Source organism: Aethalodelphis obliquidens, unplaced genomic scaffold (assembly GCF_003676395.1).
Source record: "Aethalodelphis obliquidens isolate GAN/ISIS:26980383/991018 unplaced genomic scaffold, ASM367639v1 scaffold8, whole genome shotgun sequence".
Lineage (NCBI taxonomy): Eukaryota > Metazoa > Chordata > Mammalia > Artiodactyla > Delphinidae > Aethalodelphis > Aethalodelphis obliquidens.
Window position 1 is genome coordinate 1,931,044 of NW_020837952.1, and position 22,690 is coordinate 1,953,733.

At 52.5% G+C, this 22,690-nt stretch overlaps 2 protein-coding genes across 8 annotated transcripts in view; one reads left to right on the plus strand and one right to left on the minus strand.

Annotated features, from left to right (window-relative positions):
- Window positions 1-2,200, minus strand: part of FAM186B (family with sequence similarity 186 member B) — a 22,089-nt gene extending 19,889 nt beyond the window's left edge. The window contains 2 exon segments of the mRNA XM_027108197.1: window positions 1,675-1,851; window positions 2,137-2,200. Coding sequence (XP_026963998.1) covers window positions 1,675-1,851; window positions 2,137-2,200 — 241 coding nt within the window.
- On the plus strand, window positions 2,040-22,495 carry PRPF40B (pre-mRNA processing factor 40B). Of its 7 annotated transcripts, none has more exons than XM_027106193.1 (26): window positions 2,040-2,201; window positions 8,179-8,259; window positions 9,153-9,296; window positions 9,607-9,672; window positions 10,363-10,390; window positions 10,615-10,640; window positions 10,777-10,887; window positions 11,176-11,296; window positions 11,378-11,402; window positions 11,634-11,834; window positions 12,063-12,192; window positions 12,276-12,340; window positions 12,871-13,035; window positions 13,133-13,241; window positions 13,614-13,764; window positions 14,482-14,615; window positions 15,285-15,399; window positions 15,548-15,639; window positions 19,784-19,900; window positions 20,128-20,265; window positions 20,473-20,568; window positions 20,804-20,890; window positions 21,107-21,284; window positions 21,536-21,597; window positions 21,711-21,854; window positions 21,956-22,495. In XM_027106193.1, exons 1-26 carry the CDS (start codon window positions 2,199-2,201, stop codon window positions 22,046-22,048), a joined length of 2,682 nt encoding a protein of 893 aa, XP_026961994.1. In that variant the 5' UTR covers window positions 2,040-2,198; the 3' UTR covers window positions 22,049-22,495. The 7 variants fall into 7 exon arrangements, with proteins under 7 accessions (XP_026961994.1, XP_026961993.1, XP_026961992.1 ...); XM_027106192.1 differs by having other exon boundaries at window positions 2,063-2,157; window positions 21,956-22,494; XM_027106188.1 differs by lacking the exon at window positions 2,040-2,201 and adding an exon at window positions 2,448-7,299 and having other exon boundaries at window positions 21,679-21,854; window positions 21,956-22,494.
- The last annotated feature ends 195 nt before the right edge of the window (window positions 22,496-22,690 follow it).

The following is a 22,690-nucleotide window of genomic DNA, read 5'->3' on the forward strand; positions in this document are numbered from 1 at the left end:
GGGATTTTGGTAACCCATCCTTAAATGTGAGCAGACAACCAGGGATTATAGGACCTTCAAGCAAAGAATCTAACATGAAAGAGATCAAAACCACAGAAAAAGAAATTTGGAGAAAACAGTGATTATGCAAGAGAAGAAAACTTAAACCATCATTAGTAGTGTCAGAGATAAGCTATTGCAACATTGAAACAAAATAATATGCTATAAAAAGGAATAGCTGGAGAACAAAAATAATGTGAGAGTAATAAGTCTTTAAAATATTGAAAAACTCAGTAGAAGAATAGGAAGATTTGAGGAAATCTCCCAAAGACAAAGTAAAAAAGATGAAAAGTAGGAGAGAAAAACAAGAAATGAGAAGGACCAGTCCAGCAGATCCATCATCTGAATTATAGGAGTTCCAAAAAAGAAATAAGAAAGAAAATGGAAGTGAAGAAATCACTAGTGGGATGATTCAAGATTATTTCCCAGAAGTTAGGGGCACTGAGTGCCCAGCACTACAAATAGCTTCTCTAAGACATATCACTGCCATTTTAGAACACTGGAGACAAGGAGAGGTTCAGAGAGGGGGTAGAGCCCTTGCTCCACAACAAGAGAAGCCACTGCAACGAAGAGTAGCCCCCGCTCGCCACAACTAGAGAAAGCCCACGCACAGCAACGATGACCCAACACAGCCAAAAATAAAAATAAATAAATAAATTTAAAAAAAACTGTAAAAATAAAATGTGACTGATAAAAGTTTATGGAACCTCTGAACCACTTCTGCTGTGCCTAGAGGTCTCAATAATAATGTTTGAAAACAACAGGACTAGGCCCTCATTTGAGGCCATCTAGGTATTACAATGAAAACCAGATGAAGTTTTGGAATTCCCTGGTGGTCCAGCGGTTAGGACTCCACCCTTCCACTACAGGGGGCATGGGTTCCATCCCTGGTTGGGGAGCTAAGATCCCCCCACGTCACAGGGCGCTGTCAAAAACAAAAACAAAACACCCACATGAAGTTTCTCTCTACGTCGGCCCCAAGAATGACTCTCTCTTCCTTTCCTCCCATTTGTCACCTTTAATTTAGGACTTCTACTTCGTATTGGTTGCTTTCCTACCACTCCCCTGCTAGACTCTAAGCGCCTTGGAATTGGACCCAGGTGAGACTTCTTTGTATCTTCAGGACCTAGCACAGTACCAAGCACGGAGCACAGGCTCGATTAAGTGTTAATAAATAAAGGAAAAAAGAAAAACCTTTACCCGGGCCTTGGACAGAAGGTGCTCGACCTTTCTGCACCCGTATGCCTGGAGCTCTGTAAGTTACTAGCCCTGAGACGTTCAGCAGTAATTAAATAGCTTTAGGCTATAATTCCCTTACCTGTACAACATAACATTTATCTCACATCTTTATTCCTAAAATAAATTGCGCCCCTCGCCTCACGATTTCACCGCTTGGTGGGAGCCAAATCTCAAAAGAAGTAACTTTGGGGTCACGTAAGAAGCCCGTGTACGCCGCACAAGGGCAGGAGTTTCCCGGGATCTGTCTGCTTTTTTTCCCCACTGCTATTTGCCCAGTGCCTGGAACACTTCCTGGCACATAACAGGTGCTCAGTAGTTGTTGAATGAGTGAATTAAAGTGCTAAAAATACGCATCGAACCAAAAAAACGCTCTGTGAAGCGCAAAGATATCCCTACATTCGGAATGAATACTTGGGTCCAGCCTCTGGTCCTGGGAGCGAGCGCGTGGGATCCAGCCGCTCCGCGCGCCCTTGCAGTCGAGCCGCGAAGGCGGAGAAGCGGCGGGCCGAGGTCTGGAGGCGGCCGGCGGGAAGGGTGGGAAGGGCGGGAAGGCAGGAGAGTCGCGGGCGCGCGCTGAAGGGTCGGCACCCAAACTCAGGCCGCGAACCGCAGCCTGGCGTCGGCCCTCCGGCCGTCACTCAGAGCGCGGAGCGGGCGTGCCCCGCGTCCCGCCCCCCGGTAGGCGGACCCCGGACCAGGAGGCGCAGGGGCGGGGCCTTGCTCTCCGCGCCGGGGGTGGGGCCGGGCCGGGGCTCTCTGGGCCGGTGGAGGACCCGGCTGGTCGGCGGGAGCGACCGGAGCCCCGGCCACCAGGGCGTGCGACCCCCCACTGGCCCCGCCTTCCCGGCTGCGGCCGGCCAATCAGAGCGGCTTTTACTGGTGGGTGGGCCGAGCCGGCCCAGCTGCTCGGAGGCTCTGGCATGGTAACGTCCCCGCGCGGGTGTGGAGGGTCCTGGGTCGGTCCCACAGCGCCCCCGGCGGCCCGGGCCTGGGCCGGGGGGGCGGGGAGGCCGCCGGGGGTACCCGGGACCCCGGGGCAGAGCTAGGGGAATGAGGGGTTAGGGAGAGAAGCCAGGGAGGGGGGAGGGGGCGGGGATTTGGGGGAGAAGGGGCGGGGGAGGCCATGATGGAGGATGGCGGAGGGTGGGGGTGTTGAGGGGAACTAGGGTTGCGGGACTGGGTGAGGAGGAGCAAGGGATGAAGCGAAGAGTGCGTTCGTGGAGAAAGGTCGAGAAAGAAGAGGGGGCGAGAGATGTGGGAACCGGTGGACTAGGGGAAAGCTGGGGGCCACAGTTTCCCCCCTGGGATATTTGGCGTGCGACATGCCCCTTACCCAGACTCAGTGCTTGAACCCTTTGGAAGCCCTGGGTGCCCCATAAGACCTCTTGGAGACCCCCTCCTTCATTTCCCCGCATTGTCTCCTGAGGTGAGGAGGGGGCATTGTTTCCTGAGGAAAGAGAGGCTTCCGGCCCCCACGCAGTGCTGGACAGTCCAAGAAATGGGAGAGCAGAGGCTCCTTGGTCCCAATCCTGGCTCTGCCGTCAACAAACTCTGTAACAACTCTGTGTGACCTTGGGCAAGTCACTACCTTGCTTTGGGCCTCAGATTTCCTATCGATTAAAAAAAAAAAAAAAGGAAGATGCATGGGAATGACATCCTAGATCTCTTTCTGCTCCAAAACGGGGGGGTTCTTGAGAGAGTTCAGGAGAATGGGTTCTAGGACGTCGGGAAGCAAAAGAAAGACGAAGATGGAGGCTAGGCCTTCAGCTGGGGCTGCAGAAAATCCCCAGGGATGTGGGGGGATGGTAGGCACAAAGCAAGGATGGGGCAGGCTAGCCAGCGCCTCTGGAATCCTGTTGGAGGGATGGGAGAACTCTAAGTAGAGGAGGGGTTGAGACCTAACCCAAGAAAGATGAAGACCAGAAGTAACATTCTGTTCATCAGAAGGAGAGTGATGAGATGGCAGGATCAGAGAGAAGCAACGGAAGGTATTTTCTAGTATCTTTGGGGAGCAGGAGGAATAATGAGGCTGGTACAGGGGAGTGGGGACTAGAATGGTTTCGAAAACAGGGAGGGAGAGGCTGGTGCTGTTTGGGGCAGCTGAAGAAGGGCAGCAGGTAGATAATTAGAGCACAGGGTAATCAGCTGGTCTCTCAGTCTCCATGATACTTTTCTTTTTGATGATGGCTACCTCCTTCTGAGAGGTGTGCCTCCCAGCCTTCATTTTCCAGCACAAATCCCTTCAGGGAGTGAGCTAGACCTGGCCAACCTTGGGATCCCCTGGCTGTCTGAGGATTTCAGGATTGTGTGAGGATTGGGGTAAAAAAGAAAAGAGGGGAATGAATTTGAATGTGAGAAATACCTGTGGCACTATTGTCTTTGCTGGGAGGCCGCTTTGGGGTCAGACTGCTTGGATTCCAAACTTGCCTCTGCCATTTAATCTCTTGGAACCTTGGTCAAGTCACTTGATCTCTCCGAACCTCAGTTTCTTTATCTGTAAAATGGGGATAATAACCTCTAATATAATTGCAAGGATTAAACGAGTGTTTGGCATGGTATCTGGCTCATAATAAGCGCTCAGTAAATGTTATTTTTCCCTCTTTCCATTCTCTTCCTTCTGTCTCTCCAGTCTTCTCCTTTTCTCGTTTTGTTCTTCTGAATCTTCAGTTCTGAGATGCCCCTCAGATGTGGGGGCTGAGAAAAACTGATTGTATCTGTCGGGGCCAAGGGTGGTGGGGTGTTGGGGGAAATCCTCCAACTGGCCCAGGTGAACACATGATGATCAGATGATCAGTTATCTCTTCACTGTCTGTCCCCAGCCTACAAATGTGTTTTTGTTCCAGGGAAGACACATGATCTGCTTCTCTTTCAGCCCCCTTTCCTATATCCCTCTCTCATACAAGTTACATCTTCAGATTCTCACACAGAAGTATAATAAGACCTGAAGTTGCATAGGCACTGCAGCAAGTGAGATAGGGGCAGGGGTGTTTCAGGAAAGAAAGGCTACACGTCACACAGGGGAGGCTCAGGGAAGGGAGGGCTTTGGAAGTTCCATAGTAATTTATGTTCATTCCATTGCTGTGTCTTCTCTGGGGAACTGTCCAAAACAGGCTAGTGTCTGGATTCTGGCCAGGGGTCTCCATTCCAAGTTAAAGATGGTCATATACAGTAAGTTTTTAAAATTGTTTACGTTTTCCCGTGCCAGTATTTGGTTCTAGTTCACTTTCCCCAGCCACACAGACCTCTGCCAAACTGCCTGTCTCTCACATCACGGTCAGCTTTTACCCAGAGAATTTATACAAATGTACCTGGGTACATGTGCACACACACACACATTTGTCTGTTTTAGGATATTCCAGTATGCAAAAATAAGTTAAGGGGTGAGTCTGCATCTTATCACAGCACTTTGTGTGCAGGGCCCTGACTAGACACTTCAGAGGAGGCTTAAAAGGAGAAAACGCAATCCCTAAATGTAGGGAAATCCCCACCTGAGTAGGGAGACAGGCAGTCCCATGTGAAACACCCAGCAAGCATCCACAGAGTAGCATGTCACTCTGTGCAAAGTAGTGCAGCATTTATCCTGAGGTAGGAGTGTGTGTATTTGTGGAGGATAGTCATAAAGGTAACCTGAAGGAGGTGACTATTGGATCATCTTGAACAAAATAAGAGACAAAGAATAAAAGAAACACATGGAGTAATCTAACAGTTTGTGCAAAGAGGAGGAGGGGAGCCATTGAGTCAGGGTGAGCCAAGAGGAGTGTGGGATGGGTCTTGTTTAAAGGCTTCGAATGAGATGAGATGAGAGATTCTGTAGGGTGGGCAATAGGGACCCACCACTGGTTTTCAAGCAAGAAAATGTTGGAACCTTCCCAGTTTAACCACATGGGTCTCAGGGGATATGCTAGAGTGAGGAAAACAGAACTGCTTCCTGTGGTAAGGACTGTGCTTTTAAGGGAGTAGGGCTAGAGGGCAGATTGGATCCAGCCCTGGGACCAATTAGTCCCCCTTAGTTTTTTATCTGAAAAATGAGGACTGCCTAGGGTGGTTGCCAGCATCCTCTCCAGCTCTGACATTCTGTGTTCCCTGAATAACTGCTAGACCTTAAGATGGCTTTGTTTTGTGGGATTTGCCAAGACCATTCAGTCAGTAAGTCAAGAAATAATAGCACATACTGTGTGCCAATAGGGGGTGGTGAGGAAAATACAATGGGCATAGGATATTGGAGTAAGCAAAAACAGTCCCTGCCCCTTAGAGTTTTCAGCCTAGTGGAGGTGCCAGATATTTCATTGATTCTAAGACTCACATTTTAACATTTTTGAAGTCAAGATGCATCTTAAAATCAGTGGAGTATCATAATTTAATTGGCAGCATTTGTTTTTTATTAGTGCCACGTAAAATAAGAATACAATCAGAATTGTACAAATAACTGTAAAATTCCAGTGGATAATTGCTGAAGGGGGAGGTAACATGGTGTCTGAGTGTGTAAAAGAGGGCTCTGACTAGTCCGCTGGGTTGGAGAAAGGCATTCCTGAAGAAATGATGACTGCCAGATGTGAAGGATATGTAGGCGAGTTGTGTGGGCTTGGAAGGAAGATTGCCCCAGGCAGAGGTGGATGTCTGAGGTGGGAGGATTGAGAGAAGGAGCTTAGCATGGGTGAAGTAGGCAAGGCAGTTGGGAAGCAAACGTGCCACAGCCTCCCAGACCCATTAAAGAGTTTTAAGCAGGGGAGTAACATGCGTGGCCTGAGGTTGGAGTGGGTGTCGGGAGACCAGTCAAGAGGCCACTGAGGTAGGTCAGATGAAAAAAGAGGGGTGGTAGGGGTGGAGGAGGAAACGGAGAGAAATAGATGGATTCAAGAAATCTTTAGGAGGTAAAATTAACAGGACTCATTGATGTATTGACAAAAAAGAAGGAGGTGTGGTGAGTGACTCACAGATTTCTATCTTGGACAACTGTGTGAATGGTGGCACCAGTCTCTGAGATGGGCGACCCTGGAGCCTGGGAGGACCCAAAGATGGTTACGTAGCGTCTGGGAGGTTAGAGAGGATCCTGAGGCAGCTTGGGTGGGAAAGTGTGGCACAGAGAATTGGATTTCCTCCCATGTTGATTGGTTTCTGACTTCCACGCGGAAGAAAGTTTCAGGGGACAGGAGCAGGTCTGAATACAGGGCTTAGAATGTGTGATCCCTGAGAAAAGGTGATCCATGTTGGAGTAGTTTGACTTACCCTTCCTTCTCTTCTTAGGACAAGATGGGTGGGAAGAGAGGAAGTACAGATATTGCTAAAAGTAGAGATTAGAGCATTTTTAAATGCTGAGCCTTCATACCATAGGGATAATTGGGAAAGTAGGGAAATTGGGCAGCAGTGAGCCAGCTCCCACCTTTCTGTGGAACTCCTCCCTACCACCCCCCACCTTCCAAGCAAAGAGGAGGAAGGGCAGAGCCTTTTAGCTGCATCTCTGTGCCCTAGTTTACTTTAAAAATTTTTTTGAAAGGGTAAATATAGTCATATTCAAAGTTACAAAAGGGCAAACAGAATTCTCCTTTCTACCTGTCCCCATTCTCATTTCTTGTGTGTCATCTTTTGTCTCCAATTTTTATACAAGTAATAAAACTTTGCTGCACTTTGCTTCCCCCCCCCACTTGTTTATGTATCTTAGAGATTATTCTCTATCAAGACAATGAGCCTCTTCATTCTTTTTTATGACTGCATAGTATTCCATTTTATGTTTGTGTAAAAGTCCATAGTTCCTTGCTGATATTTAGGCTATTGTAGTCTTTTGGTTTTATAAATAATGCTGATATGAAAACCTTGTACACAGATGTAGGGCTATATCTATAGGATGAATTTTTAGAATCGGAAGGTTCTATATAAAGAGGATTTGTTCCTTCATTTGTTCGTTCATTCACTTAATATTTGTTGAGTACCCATTATGTGCCAGACACTGCGGCAGATACCAGGAATCCAGCTTTCAACAAGTCAGATACGATCTCTGCCCTCATGGAATGTTATTATTCTCTGGTAAGGGGAAACATATCCAAGCAAACATAATAATTACGAAACTGTATATGTAAGGAAACTAAAAAGGGGATCACAATAAATTGGAAGTGCTTTAACTAGAGTCAGGAAGGCTTTTTAGAGCAAGTGATAATTACTCTGAGAACTAAGTGGAGTGATGTGGCTAGCCATTAGGTGTAGGATAGGGAGACCTAGGCTGTTCAAAGCCTCATGCACTGGGACATGAATTCAGAATCTGTAGGGGAGGTGATGGTCACTGGGTGCGGGGACTGGGGAATAAAGCTAAAGAGAAGAGGGAGGGAATGGGAATGGAAGATGTCAGAGTGAGTGAGTGACTAAAGATGAGGCCAATTAGGGGAGGGGGCTGGTAGTAAAGAGAGGAGAGTTAGGGAAACTAGTACTTAGGAAGGACTAGTGACTATGTTTAGAGACCTTTGGGTTGAGTCTCTGTACTGGGTGAATTCAGGCAGGCGAACAGGAAAAGAGGCCACTTCCTCCCTGAGTACTTTGGGGATGAGAGACCTCTGTTTGCCTGGTTTAAGGGAAGCACAGCCTTGCCCACAGGCAGGAGGGTGGGTGAAAAGCCTTGGGAAGAGCCCATCTGTGCCTGTAGTAGAGCCTCCTCCATCTTTTCTTGGCTTTGGCAAAGTGGAAACTTCCAAAATAAAGATGACATTGAAGGAGCTCAGCCAGCTGGCTCTGAGCTAGCAGAAGAGAGCAGAGCTACCCAGGGCTCAGAGCTGGGGGCGGGCAGGAAAATGGGCTTGGAGACCCTTCCTCTGAACTTTTGTTCCTTTTTCATCCTCACCCCTCTGCTTCCCTTCTGCAAAAGCCCATCTCTTTGCCCATCCTGGGTCCTATGACTTTTCTCTCCCTCAACAGTCGGTTCCCGATTCTGGTCCCCGGCCCCCAGCAGCGCCTGCCCCCTTCCCACCGGGGCCCCCCATGATGCCACCACCCTTCGTAAGTTTTATGTCTTTCCCTGGGCTTGGCTTTTCCAGCCTGCACCCCCAACTTCTTAGTCCCTAGCACTGCTGCATCGCCAGTATGGTTTTTGTGTAATGCCCCCGTCTGTTGCCCTTGGATGAGGGATGGTTTTGTTTGGGCATCGGAGGTGCTTTTAAGCTCTCAGTCCATAAAGTTGACAGTTCTCCCTTTGTCTTTTTGTCCTTGGGACACACAGGGGCTGGGGAAAGGGAAAGGAGAAGTGGATGGGAAAAGACCCCCTTAGTGTGAGGGCAGGGTGGGGCTGTCTTTCTCTTTCACTGCTCCTTGTCTATATTCTTTTTTTTTTTTTTTTTTTTGGCCGTGCCTCATGGCTTGCGGGATCTCAGTTTCCTGACCAGGGATTGAACCCGCACCCTCAGCAGTGAAAGTGCCGAGTCCTGACCACTGGATTGTCAGGGAATTCCCCTTGTCTGTATTCTTTATACAAAAAAGTCAGGCTGGAATAGCAACTGGTGGTCATCAAACTGGGGAAAAAGAGGTAGGAGGCAGGGGACTGGGGGATTTGGGACTGGACACCTGCCTCTGGCCCTGCATCTGAAAGGCCTCTTTGGGGACAGGCATTGAAGCAGTGGAGCCTTCCAGTTGCAGTCTGGTGGCAGTTCCACCTCCCTTTTCCCTCTCCCTTCCCTGCCTCAAGAAGCTTCGTGCTTGCCTGTTATACCCAGAGGGACCCCCTGTTATCAGTCTCAGTGGTGAGGAGGGAGGCAGTTTCATGCCTCTCAAACCGAAACCTTGGAATTGTCTCAGAGCCAGGGTGGAGGGTTGGGGTGGGAGCCGAGTGGCTCTTTCCTGACAGGTGCAAAGCAGTGTCTTCTCTGCTCAGGATCTCTTCCTTTCCTCATTTCCAGATGCCTCCTCCAGGAATCCCCCCACCTTTTCCTCCAATGGGGCTCCCTCCGATGAGTCAGAGACCACCGGCCATCCCCCCCATGCCACCTGGCATCATGCCCCCAATGCTTCCACCAATAGGGGCACCACCACCACTCACACAGGTAATCCTCTCCCCTGTACCAGGGCCTCAGAAAACCCTTGTCATTTTAGCTGCGGGTAGAGGTGAGAGTGGATATCTGGACTTGAGAAGCTGGGGTGGGGAGGGAGGGAACGTGGGGCCAGGCCCAGGTGGATTTGTCTGCTGAATGGCTGGAGGACAGTCTGAGGCTTGGCTAAGAGCCCAGAGCCTGGGGATTGCCTGCGGAGGCGCCCATGTGAGGGTCACAGCCCCGACAGGATCTCTCAGGACCCTTCACAGCCTGTGCTTACCTTCACCTCGGTAGCTGGTTTTTGTCTTCTTTGTATCCATAGATACCAGGAATGGTACCACCCATGATGCCAGGGATGCTGATGCCAGCGGTGCCCGTCACCGCAGCGGTAAGCACTGAGGGGACAGGAAGTAGGTTCTGCCCTGCAGCCCAGTGGGCCTGACTTGGAGCACAGGGACATGGCTTCCATTCTTTCCCTCTTCTTATCGCATCCACCGTTGGCCCAGCTGCACTCCCCACACTGAGTCCTCCTCTCCAGTCCAGCCATGTACTCAGCTCTTCTAGTTTCTCACTCTTCCCCAAAGGCACATACATTCTCTCTTTTTACTCCCCCTGCTATGCCCAGCTCCCTTAAGGAAACACACTCATGCCAGACACTGCTTACCCTCACAGAGTTAGCACTGTGGACACTTGAATACAATTTCCTCTTCATCTTCTGTGTCTCTGGAGGAAGCAGCAGTACCTGGGGATCTCTCTGTACCTTCTTGTGTTGTTGTTCAGTGTAGTAGAGTCTGGGTACGATGTGGCATTTGGTATTCACTGTGGAAAAGATGTGCCATGGAGGTTTACTCAACAAAATACTCTCACTTGAAAACGAAGAAAGGAGCTGCTGTGCAATTTCCCTCTGGGGTCTTAGAGCCATGGCCCCAGAGGGCAGGGGAAGCCTGTTAGGGAGCAGAGATCCCTGGGAGCAGGATACTTGGATCCTGGCCTGGCCTGCTTCTTCATCCCCCATGGCCTGGGTCTTGGGGGCCACTGGGCTTGGCCCCAACCCTTCCCCCTCCTCTTTCTTCGGCAGACGGCTCCAGGTGCGGACACCGCCAGCTGTGAGTCTTCTGGGGGTCTGTTCCCCCCAGGCTCGGAGGTTGGGGGGGAGAGGGGACCATGGACTAGAGCCCACCCCGGATCATGCCTGTTGGGATGCCAGGGATCCTGGGATGTTGATGGGACCAGGGGATATTTATTGGGGATGGAATAAGGGAGGAATAGATGGGGATCAGACAGGGGTTGGAGCAAGGACTTAATATGTTTCCTTTGGCTTCTTTTCTAGCTGCTGTGGCTGGGACGGGCCCTCCGGTGAGTTCTTTCAGCTCAGGGGTCTCTGGGTAGAAAGGCTGAAAAGGGGTGCTAATCATTAAATTTTGGGGGTGAGGAGAAGAAGCTTTGGGAAAGGGGCCTTGACCACCATTCTTTGCACCCTCCCCTCCCCCAGAGGGCCCTGTGGAGTGAGCATGTGGCCCCTGATGGGCGCATCTACTACTACAATGCTGACGACAAGCAGTCCGTGTGGGAGAAGCCCAGCGTGCTCAAGTCCAAGGCAGAGGTCCTGAGTGGGGCTTTCTGTCCCTTCCTTTCAGCTGCCCTGACCCTTTCACGTCCTTGGCTTCCCCTGAGTCTCTAACCATACACGTGGTTCCTCTGATCCCAAGATCCCTGACCATTCCCCGACCTCCCTAGGATCTCAGGAAGTCCACCTTCCCCCACGTTGAGCCAGGCCAGGTGGTCGCTAAATACTCCTGTGTCCCCTCCTCACTGGGTCCCCTTAGCTCCCCCAACTGTGGCTGGAAGGTATGCCCAGCCCACTGATGTTCCCTGGCCCATCCTCTTACAGCTCCTGCTATCCCAGTGTCCCTGGAAAGAGTACAAGTCGGACACAGGCAAACCTTACTACTATAACAACCAGAGTAAGGAGTCCCGCTGGACCCGGCCCAAGGACCTGGATGACCTGGAGGGTGAGGAGGGGGTGGGCCCAGGCAGGGGCTCTGGGTGTGGCCCTTGCTACCCTATAACCATGTTATCCTTTCCTGTTGCAGCTCTAGTCAAACAAGAGGCTGCAGGGTGAGTGACTTGCCCACCTTGCCTACCTATCCACCTGTACCTGGGGCCACCTAAGGGGTGGGAGTGGCCTCTCCCCATGATCCCTACTCTGTGGGAGGAAGAGCCAGCTCTCAGTCTCCTTGTGGAGTGGTCTGCTCTGGCCCCAGTCCTTCACAGGGTAGAAAGGCCAGCCAGCCCCTGACCACCTCTATCCCTGCTCTACTGGACACTGCCCTTCCGGCTCACCTGCAGGAAACGGCAGCAGCCACGGACACTACAGCCTCAGCCTTCTCAGCCACAGCCTGACCCCCCACCTGTGCCGCCTGGCCCCACCTTGGTGCCCACGGGCCTCCTAGAACCTGAGCCAGGTGGGAGTGAAGATTGCGATGTGTCAGAGGCTGCCCAGCCTCTGGAGCAGGGGTTCCTGCAGCAGCCAGAGGAGGGCCCCAGCAGGTGAGGGCTGCCCCCCATGGCATTCCAGACACTGGCCTCAGGCTCCCAGCTGGGTTCAACCCTTGACCTCTGCCAGGTTTCCTGGGAAGGGTGTGAAGATCTGGGCATGACCTCTGAGGAACAGAAAATGGCTTCCCTGGGGAGCAAGGGGGAGTGTCCTGATCACGCAGGGCACTGAAAGCTATAGGGACTGGGGGACACTGTGGCAGAGTCCCCTTTGCCCCCCAGTTCTGCTGGACAGCATCAGCCACCACAGCAGGAGGAAGAGGAATCAAAGCCAGAACCGGAGAGGTCTGGCCTCAGTTGGAGCAATCGGGAGAAGGCAAAGCAGGCCTTCAAGGAGCTGCTGAGGGATAAGGTGCTGAGAGTGGGGCTCCCAGGGTAGGCCTGGAGGGGGCAAGAGATGGGCAGGCCCCATGACCCCCGCCTGCTCCATTCCAGGCTGTCCCCTCCAATGCTTCGTGGGAACAGGCCATGAAGATGGTGGTCACCGACCCCCGTTACAGGTAGGTCTGGGCAGGCCCTCCAGACCTTGTTCATGGGGGCAGCTGAGCCAGGGATTCCCCAGGAAACCCCAAGGGGGGCAGAGTGAGGAGAGTGCTAGATGGGTGAGTGTGCTGGGAAAGAGAAGCTGGAGAGCCTCCAGGAGAAGGAGGGGAAAGGGATCTGACATGAGACATTCAATAAATGCTTGTTGAATTGAATTGATTTGAATTGAATTAATTGGGGAAACAGGGGGCTGGATAGGGCAGGGGCCTGACGGCAACTTGAGAACCCCAAAGCGAAAGGGCCCAGTGTTAGCAGTGTCTTAGAGCCCCGTCTTGTCACCTCACTGCCTCTTAACCCTCCCCACATCCCAGAGACCTACCTGTCTTGCCTCCCTGTGCCCTTGGAGCCCCTGCAGCCTGCTGTGCCCATGCATGGACACCTGTTAGTTCTATGAGACCTGTCCCCAGTGTGCCATGACCCTGCTTTGTGGGCTGTGGTTCAGGCTGACTCCTCTGTCCCCATCCCACCCCCACCCTGTCCACCCCAGTGCCTTGCCCAAACTGAGTGAGAAAAAGCAGGCATTCAATGCCTACAAGGCGCAGCGGGAGAAGGAGGAGAAGGAAGAGGCCCGGCTAAAAGCCAAGGAGGCCAAGCAGACCTTGCAGCATTTCTTGGAGCAGCATGAGCGCATGACCTCCACCACCCGCTACCGGTCAGGGGGCCGGGCTGGGGTGGGGCCTGGGAACCCTGAGAGCCTGTGGGCCGTCTCTGTTCTCTGCCTGCCTACTCACGGCCCATATGCTCCACAGGCGGGCAGAACAGACCTTTGGGGAGCTGGAGGTCTGGGCTGTGGTCCCCGAGAGGGATCGAAAAGAGGTTTATGATGATGTCCTTTTCTTCCTGGCCAAGAAGGAGAAGGTAACAGTCACTGGGCTGGATCCATCAGTCACAGTCTCATCTAAGACCTTCCATGTCTTTGCTTCCTTGTGGACCCAGCCATTCACTTCTTGCTGCCCCCAGGGTCCCAGCTCCTTACTCAGAAGCTGGTGTGGCACCTACACATCCCCCATTTATGCTTTGGGCCTACAGCTCTGGGTGTGGGAGAACAGGAAGGTCTCTGAGGGCTTGGTCTGTAACCTGTTTTCTTCCCCTTTCCGGGGACATGAAGGCCTTGAGTCTGGCCATCCCAGAGTCCCCAGGCTGCCTGCCTTTCCCCAGGTATTCCTCTACCCAGGCCCACTTGAGTAGCTCCAGCCTGCCCTGCCTCACCCTGACCCTGTGGCTCCCTAGGAACAGGCCAAGCAGCTCCGGCGCCGCAACATCCAGGCCCTGAAGAGCATCCTGGATGGGATGAGTAGCGTCAACTTCCAAACCACATGGTCCCAGGCCCAGCAGTACCTCATGGATAACCCCAGCTTTGCTCAGGACCATCAGCTACAGAGTAAGCCTGGGTCTCCACTCCTTCCTGTCCCTTCCCTTTTCCTCACTGACCCCTAGCACCAGCCTCAAACCACTCTCCTGCACCTCTTGCCCTCTTGGATGTCTAGGAGTCCCCAGCACTTACTCAGCCCAGAACCTTTCTGGACTCTGGAGATCCCAGAGTGCTTTGGGACACCTCCTTTCTCCCTCCAGGGTCCACTGTTGACCTGGACAATGTGTGTCCTTGGGGGAAGAGCACTGGTGTAGGAATCAGAAGACTTGGAGATGATTTTTATAGCTCATGTGAATATGGTCTTCAATTGCTTGGTAGGGTGGGCCTTAAGTGGTCACACATGTTGCAATAAGCTGCTGTTGGCCTGTCATCACAGGCAGTATCTTCAGATATTCACCTTCTGAAGTTATATCAAAGCCTGGTTGATTCCCAGTCCCATAAAAAATGAAATCTCGGTTCCTGAGATAACTGATTTCGTATGATGACTTCTACTAACCAAATTCACAAGAGCTGAATACTTCTAATTTTTTCTCATATAATCAAGGAACCCTCCTCAAGAACCATCATTCCAATAGCTTCTCCTGCAGAGTCCCCTGCTCCCCCAACCCCACCACCCTGGGTGTCCCCAACACCTACAGGGGCAGCATCTTTGAAGCACTGGGGGTTCTGGGTCTGAGAGGGTGTCCCGCTGGTGTGGTGCCCACTGAGCCTCCTCCCTGCGGTTAGACATGGACAAGGAAGATGCGCTGATCTGCTTTGAGGAGCACATCCGTGCTTTGGAGAGGGAGGAGGAGGAGGAGCGAGAGAGGGCCCGGCTTCGGGAGCGGCGCCAGCAGCGCAAGAACCGGGAGGCCTTTCAGGTAGCTTTGCTGCCCTCTGGATCAGAGCTCAGCTCTGCCCCAGACCGTCACCTCTTCACCCATGCCCTGCCTCTTCTCGGCCAGTCCCACTGCTTTCTCTATGCCCAGCCCTGTCCCAGCTCCACAAGGCCTCTCTGTGCCTGCACTTTTGCTCCCACTGTGTCCCCTCAACCTTGGGCTGTGTTCCTCTAGGGAGACTAGACATATGCACCACCCAGAAACTGCCAGCAGAGAGCGCTCTACAAGTGTGGCTCGCCAGCTAGGCCAAGTTTATTTCCCTTCGCTGGGGAGCCAGACAGGCATAGCTAGCTTGTCCCCCAGCTTGGAGGTGGCATTGGTATTGGTAGTGGCGGGGGTTACTTGGCTGTAACACATTTGGGAAGCTGAAACCAAGTCATGGGAAGATAATGCTGCAGGCAAGTTTCCGCTGCTTTGCTTCCTGGTCCGGCTCATTTTCCTTTTAAGTCTGTCCCCTTCTGTTTTACACTCTCTGCTTTCACATTGCTCTCTGCCTCCCCATCCGTATCTCTTCATCTCTGCCTCTTGCCTGCATTTCCTCAGTCTGGGTTGTCCCTGCCTCTCTCTGCCAGCTTTTGTCTTCTTCCCCAGTCTTTGGCTCTGCCTCCCTCCCTTGCTCACTCTCCCTGTAACTGGCCTCTCCCTGCTTAGACCTTCCTGGATGAGCTGCACGAGACAGGGCAGCTGCACTCTATGTCCACCTGGATGGAGCTGTACCCAGCAGTCAGCACTGATGTCCGCTTTGCCAACATGCTGGGCCAGCCGGGTAAGGCAGCTGGGCTCCCCCTCCTCTAGCCTGGCTTTCTGCCCTGCCAGCCTCTCTGCACTCCCACTCCCTGGTCCTGTCCTCAACCCCACCCTCAAACCTTAGGAAGCTGCCGCCTGCCAGGCCCCCCTCCCTCCCTTCCCCGCAGGCTCCACCCCTCTGGACTTATTCAAGTTCTATGTGGAGGAGTTGAAGGCACGATTCCATGATGAGAAGAAGATCATTAAGGACATCCTTAAGGTGAGGGAAGCCTGGGTCTGTGGATGGAGGCAGGCTGGGTGCAGGGCAAGCTCCCAGGACAGAACTCCCCAGTAAGGCCTGTTTTGTGGGAGCATTGCAGCTCGGTTCAGGAGATAGCTACTGTGATCCTTTACTGTGCGCTGGGGACACACAAATGAATAAGATACAATTTCTGCCCATAAGGAGCTCACGGTCTAGTAGGAAGATGACATGACAGTGGCTATACAGAGGGGCAAGTGTTAAGACAGAGAATCGAAAGAATTGCCATTTGAACTGCACCTCTAAGAACGAGTAGGTGGAGGAGGGTGGAGGTCCTGGGCGTAGGGTACCACAGGAGCAAAGAGGAGCGAGCAGCACAGCTAATCATAAACTGGTAGCCCACAGATATGTTCCTTCTGCCTGTACAGAGTTTTAGAAAAATTTGGAATTTGATGCTAACATGTTAAAATCAAGAGATTACAATTAAAGTCTGGATCTTCAGCGTCTCTTGGAAATTTGGATTATCTAGCAGCACTAGGCTCGTTTTGCGAGGCATTCAGTGGACTTGAGCTGAGATGCCACTGCCTTTTAGAAGGGGCCTGTCCTCCTTATCTATCCTCACTCCTCCCTGTCACCTCCGTGATGTGGGAGCGAATTCACCTGCCATTTCTGATCGCACGTGCACGTTGGAGAATTCTCAATATCCATGTCTATCAAAGGGGCAAAAGTGAGTGATGGACTAAGAGAGCCCCATGTTTCAGAAAAAGATAACAAAGAGAAGCATGTTTCTTTGTGGAAGTGAAGACCATTCTCATGGGTTTGAGAGGGCAGTGTGGATAGTGGTTAGGAGCAGGACTGTGAAGGCGGACTGCAGGGGTAGAAGTCCAGCTTAACCACTTACAAATTGTGTGACCTTGAGCAGATTACTTAATCTTTCTGAGCATGTTTCCTCGTCTGAAAAATGGGGAGTATTCCTTCAGACTTCACCTGATTACCAAGGGGAGTAACTTGGTACCTGAGGTGTAGAGGGTCTGAGAACAAAGTGGGGAATATCCCACTGCACACACATTTCTTTAAAGTCCTGTGTTTTGCCTTAAGAATTCATGCAGGTGTTGCATTTTAATACCATAATACTTCTCTGTTAATATAAACTTAATATTTTAAAATTACTTACCATTAGGTAAGATGTATCATAATGTCCTGTGGCTTCCTCTGTTTCTCTGGAACCACATGCCCCAGTTGGGAAGGAGAGCCCTGCCTGTAAAATTCCTTGAATGGTAAAATAAGGAATTTGGATTTTTATCTTGTAAGTAATGGGGAGCTGGGAATGATGTGATTAGCTGATGTCTTGGAAAAGCCCAGGTGGTTGTGTAGAGCAGCGCTTGCAGCCAGAGTGCTTGTATGCTTAGGGATAGGCGTGGTAGGAGGACAGGACTTGAAGCCTCAGGATAGTAGAAGTGGTAGTGGCCAGTGATTAAGATAAATTCTGAGCTTGAGTCTTCCTCTTCTTACTCACCCCCAGACCGCTTTCCTGCTGCTGGGGCCATTTGCTAGAAAAATCTGGGCAGCATGGACTCAAGGCAGGGTTCGAAGCATGGGGGGTGAATAGGGAGACCAGGCAGGAGCTGCTGCAGTGATCTAGGTGGGAGTGAGCTTGGCGAGGGCAGTGGGGATGGCCAGTGAGCAGAGCTGTAATGTTCCAGTAGTTTCTGAAACTCCCTAGGTCTCCTCAGAGGGGCCTTGGGACAAGCCGGAGGGGGTGGGGGAGTGGGGGGGGGGGACTTTATGCTCCTTCCTGTATTTTCAAGTGTAACAGCTTGTTTCTCTTTTATACATCGAGGTTCTGCATAAGATTTTTATGGAAAAAAATGTTTCTGCTGTGAAAATAGAAAGAAAGTTTAAAACCAGTAGGCTAGAGTCACGCAGAAGTAGAATTGACGCATTTTTTTGTGAAACTGAGGGAAGGAAGGAGTTGGAGATGTCAGGAGTGGATCGATGGCACCATTGGTAAGGATTAAGCAGGAAGAACAGGGCTGGAGAAAATAGGAATTCCACTTCTGGAATTATTCTCAAAAGCAACCAGGGGCAGGGAGGAATAAAGCACATACCAAATTTAAAATAGGATAATTATACAAAGTAGAAATATCTAATCCAAGAAGAGCTAAATTTTATTGGACTCTTAACTTTTAGCCACAGAGCGGCCGGTACTGCTGACAGGCCTGTGGGAGTCCTATCCTTGCTGAGTCCTGTGTCTCCACACCTCCTGAGAAAGAATCTTCTTTAGATAGTTCCTCCTTCTTCTTCCCCCTTTTGGGCTCCTGCCTATGGAAGGCAGATGAACCCAGGGCTCCCTGAGACCATCTACCAGCCAGGCAGACTGTGATGGTACCTCGCATCCCATAGGGTAGTGCAGAGTCCTGGACTTGGAATAGCTGAAAGACAGAAGATCTGGGCCTGAGAGATCCATGGGAGTGGGGTGGGGGTCTCCCAGGAAATGAATTCTCTTGGGATCTGCTGAATTTGAAGTGTCTGCGAAATATCCAGTCTAGTATGGGTCTGAAAATCAGGAGAGAGGTGGGGAATGAGATTGCGAAGGACAGTGTAGATTGAAAAGACTAACTGCAGGTCTCAGGGGAACAAGCACATGCAAGAGAGGTGGTAAAAGAGGTCAGAGACAGGAGGGGACCCTGGAGAGGGGAGCACTGAAGAAGTGAACAGAGGACGAGAAGAGTGGGGACAAGGCGTCCTTGGAGTTGACTCTTGGGACATGAGCAACCCCTAGGAGAGCAGTGTCCGTGAAGAGGGCAGAGTGAGTGCAGCACAGGCTTTAGAGTTGGGTAACTCCTGGCTGTTTATTGGTTGAGACCTCTGCACGTTAATGTCTCTGAGCCTCAGTTTCCTAATCTGTAAAATGGGGATGATAACACGTGCAAGGTTGTGAAATTAAATAACATTTGTAGTATCTTGCTTATAGTAGGCTTAATAAATGTTTGTTTTCCTTTGCGCTGCATTTAAAGATTTTGAAACAAAGGGAAAGAAGCAGAGGTTGTTAGCTTGAGGAAGGTGGAGAGCAGAGTGGAAGGGGTGTTCCAGGTTAAGTGAGCTGTGTGCTTGACGGAAGGAGCCAGTGAAGAGGTGAGAGTGAAGCTTGCAGTTCCCTAAGCGAGAGAGATTGGTATGTTTGAGGAGAAGGGCTGGAGAGCATGGGTTGAGGAAGTCCTCTTGGAAGAAGCAAGAAGAGTGCGCCTCTGCAATCAGCAGGAAGGCTGGGGCAAGTTCGAGCTGAGTGGAGGGAGAGGGAGGGAACCTGGGCCCGTGCCCCAGACCTCGCACGCCAGTGGCTCCACTTTCCACTGAGTCATCTTGGGCCAAGTGAGAGAACTCTCCTAAGCCTCTGCTTTACTGGGGTGTTTTGAGGCTTAGGTGAGAAGCACAGCGCCAGGTCTGTGTGTGGTGTTTTTAATAGTGTTTCGGGAGTTGTACACCAGATGGCCTCTATTTGTCCCGTGGATGAGGTGATCTGTGTGGGTGTGGTGCTTAAAAGTAGGGGCTTTGTTGTTAAAAAGACCTCAGGCAGAATTCTCCTTCAGCCGTATATTAGCCCTGAAGACCTTGGGCAATTGGCGCTAGTTCCTCCAAACCTTGGTTTCTTCTTCTGCATAAAATTAGGATACTAGGACTTGTGCTTAAATTCAGATACGTGAGGATTAAATGAGGTAATGTGTGTGAAACACTCAGCATGGTACCTGGTACATAGTAAGCACTCAATAAATATAGCCAGAAGGTGGGACCTGCAGATGCTGGAATGCAAGGAACTTACTGAGCAGCAGGATGACCCAGCAGGGGCTCAAGCTTTAAGCCAAAGGGACAAAGAATTAATTGTGAGAAACACACACACACACCCTGCACACCTGCCCCTGTGATCCAACCCCCGCCCCCAGTTCCCTGTGACAGCCAAGCCAAGGGTGGGCATGGGAGTCTTAATTGTCAGATGGTGAGGACTTGGACGACTTGGTCTCCAAGTGCATCCCAGTCCTGTGGATCCCTTCCGGGGGAGGGGGCTCCTTGAGCATCCTGTAGTCTGACCCTTGCCTGCCCTGGAGGCCAGCCAGCTTCAGGTTCGGGCCTGTGGTGCCCCCTGCTTCATGCGCTGCTGTGCCCACAGGACCGGGGCTTCTGCGTGGAGGTGAACACAGCCTTTGAGGACTTCGCCCACGTCATAAGCTTTGACAAGAGGGCTGCTGCGCTGGATGCAGGCAACATCAAGCTGACTTTCAATAGTGTGAGGGGCCACGTGGGGTGGGGCTGTAGCCAGGGCTCCGTTCTCAGACTCGTCCCTCACTCTTGTTCCGTGCCTTCTCACTCACTGCCCCAGTGTGACTCTTCCCCCAGTTCAGGGAATGATAGTAGGAGCCCAGGCTCCAACTTCCCACCTTTTAAGGTATGTCTGGGTGAGTCGGGGCGCCCACCCTTCTGGGTGACTCCGTTCTGTGTCCCGTCTGCCCTCAGCTGCTGGAGAAAGCAGAGGCGCGGGAGAGAGAGCGGGAGAAGGAGGAGGCACGAAGGCTGCGGCGCAGAGAAGCTGCCTTTCGAAGCATGCTGAGGCAGGCTGTGCCTGCTGTGGAGCTGGGCACTGCCTGGGAAGAGGTCAGGACTGCAGCCTGGCACCAAACACCACCCCCTCAGTCCTGAGGGCAGCGGTGCTTCTCCACCACCGGGGGCCCACCCCAGTCATAGCACAGCTCGGGGCCAGCTTCGGCTCCCTTCCTTCCTCTGCCCCAGCCCTGCCCTGTGCTCATGGCGGCATCATGCTGTGCTGGGGCTGGTCTGATCAGCAGTGCTCTCCTGTTCAAGGTCCGTGAGCGCTTTGTGTGCGACTCAGCCTTTGAGCAGATCACCCTGGAGTCGGAGCGGATCCGGCTCTTCCGGGAGTTCCTGCAGGTACTGGAGGTGAGGCAGAGCTTCTCTTCCTCTGCATCTGCCCCAGGCTCTTGAACACCTGAGGCTAGCTTAACGGAAGCCTCACCAGGGCTCTCCTTTCCCGGACAACTAAGGAAGGGGAGGTCTTAGGGTACCCTGGACAGACCTAAGGCCCTAGCCTCAGAAGAGGAGGCAAAACTGGATTGTAGAATGCAGGGTCCTTCCTGGGGCTAACCTTCCTCTCCCCTCCCTCTGCCTCCACCAGACTGAATGCCAGCACCTCCACAGCAAAGGCCGGAAACACGGCAGAAAGGGCAAGAAGCACCATCGCAAGCGTTCCCACTCGCCCTCAGTGAGTTGGCGGGTAGGAAGGATGTGGGGTGAGGCTGGATTGTCTGGGGGAAATAAGAGCCACTTTTCTTGCTTTTCTCCTACATCACCTCCCCTGGAGGAAGATCTGAGGATTCCTTTGGTCCTGGATTCTCCTCTTTGTCCCCAGTTCCCATACTTGAGGGCCTCTGGAGCCCAGGTAACCTCTGTGCTGACACGTGTCTGCCCATCTCCCCAGGGCTCTGAGTCAGAAGATGAAGAGCTGCCCCCACCATCTCTGCGGCCCCCCAGGCGGAGGCGGCGGAACCCCTCGGAGTCAGGCTCTGAGCCCTCTTCCTCACTTGATTCTGTTGAAAGTGGGGGTGCTGCCCTTGGAGGACGGGGTTCCCCATCCTCCCGCCTTCTCCTTGGATCAGGTAAGCAGTTGGGAGCTGGAGAGGAGGCCTTCGGGGAGCCCCACCCTCTGAGGGTAGAGTGGATTGGGACGGCTGCACCTGTCGGAGAGTAAGGAGAACTTCCCGTCCCTGCCCAGGCAGGAAACGGAGAGAAGGAAGGAAAACTGGACTGAGACTTCCTCAGACAGGTCCCTGTCTGTGAAGAATGAGCAGAGAAAAGGATGAGGCCTCCCTTCTCCCAAGGGACTTAGTGGGGATTTTTCTGTCTCCAGATCATGGCCTTCGGAAAGTCAAGAAACCAAAAAAGAGAACTAAGAAGAGAAGACACAAGTCGGTGCGTAGAGAAGGAACTTCCATCCAAGGCCCTGCTGTTTTATGAGATGTCTTCACCCGCCTCCTGGGCTGTTCTCCACAGGAACTGAGGAGGCGGGCTCTGGGCTCTTACAGAACAGTCCTGAGAGTGAGACAGACCCTGAGGAGAAAGCGGGCAAGGAGAGTGATGAGAAAGAACCAGAGCAGGACAAGGACAGGGACCTCCGGCGGGCAGAGCTCCCTAACCGCTCCACAGGCTTTGGAATCAAGAAGGAGAAGGTGAGAGGCAGGCACCCGGCCCCAGCCCAGTCAGCGCTGTGCCCAGGCCTCGGCAGCCCTCGGGGGGAAGCTGTGGGTGAGCTGTGCCTTTGCTCCACCAGACGGGCTGGGACACGTCGGAAAGCGAGCTGAGCGAGGGTGAGCTGGAAAGACGGCGGCGGACGCTCCTGCAGCAGCTGGATGACCACCAGTGACCTGATGAGGCACCGTGCCTCGGGTCTGTGTGAGGCTGTGGCCTAGTTTACCCTCGCTGTCTACCCCAGACTTCTTCCTTAGTTGGGTCTGTGTCCGCTTTTCCTCAAGTAGCCCCAACCCCAACACATCATCGCCAGCACCTCCCAAGGTTGCTCGCGGTGTTCAAGGGTCCTCCCAGCTTCCCGGACAGCTAGTGCGGTCCCTGCCCTCAGCCCCAGACCAGCGATTGGTGGTGAATGCCATGTGGGTGGGTGGTGCCAGTAATGTGAGAAGGGGCCCCCAGGAAGAGTGACAGGCTGGTGGACACAGCCTGGGTGGCAGAGGGCGGGGTCCTTACCCTCTAGCATCAGTACCTGCTCCTGCCTGCCCGGGCCCCGGGGCCCAGTGTATGTGTGTTTCGTTTTGGTTTTGGTTTTGTTTTTTAAATAACAATATTTATAACGTGCCCAGTGGCTCTTTTGTCTTCTCCGTGTGCTTGCACTGGGGCTGGCTGGGGCTGGACAGGTGCCCGCATGGCCAGCAGGGGGCACTGGTGCCTCACGGCAGGCCTGCCTCCCTTTGTGTGGCTGGAGCCCACCTAGCCAGGTTCTCCTTCTCCAGGCTTCCGCACTCACCTCCCCCGAGCGTGGCAGCTCTGCCCA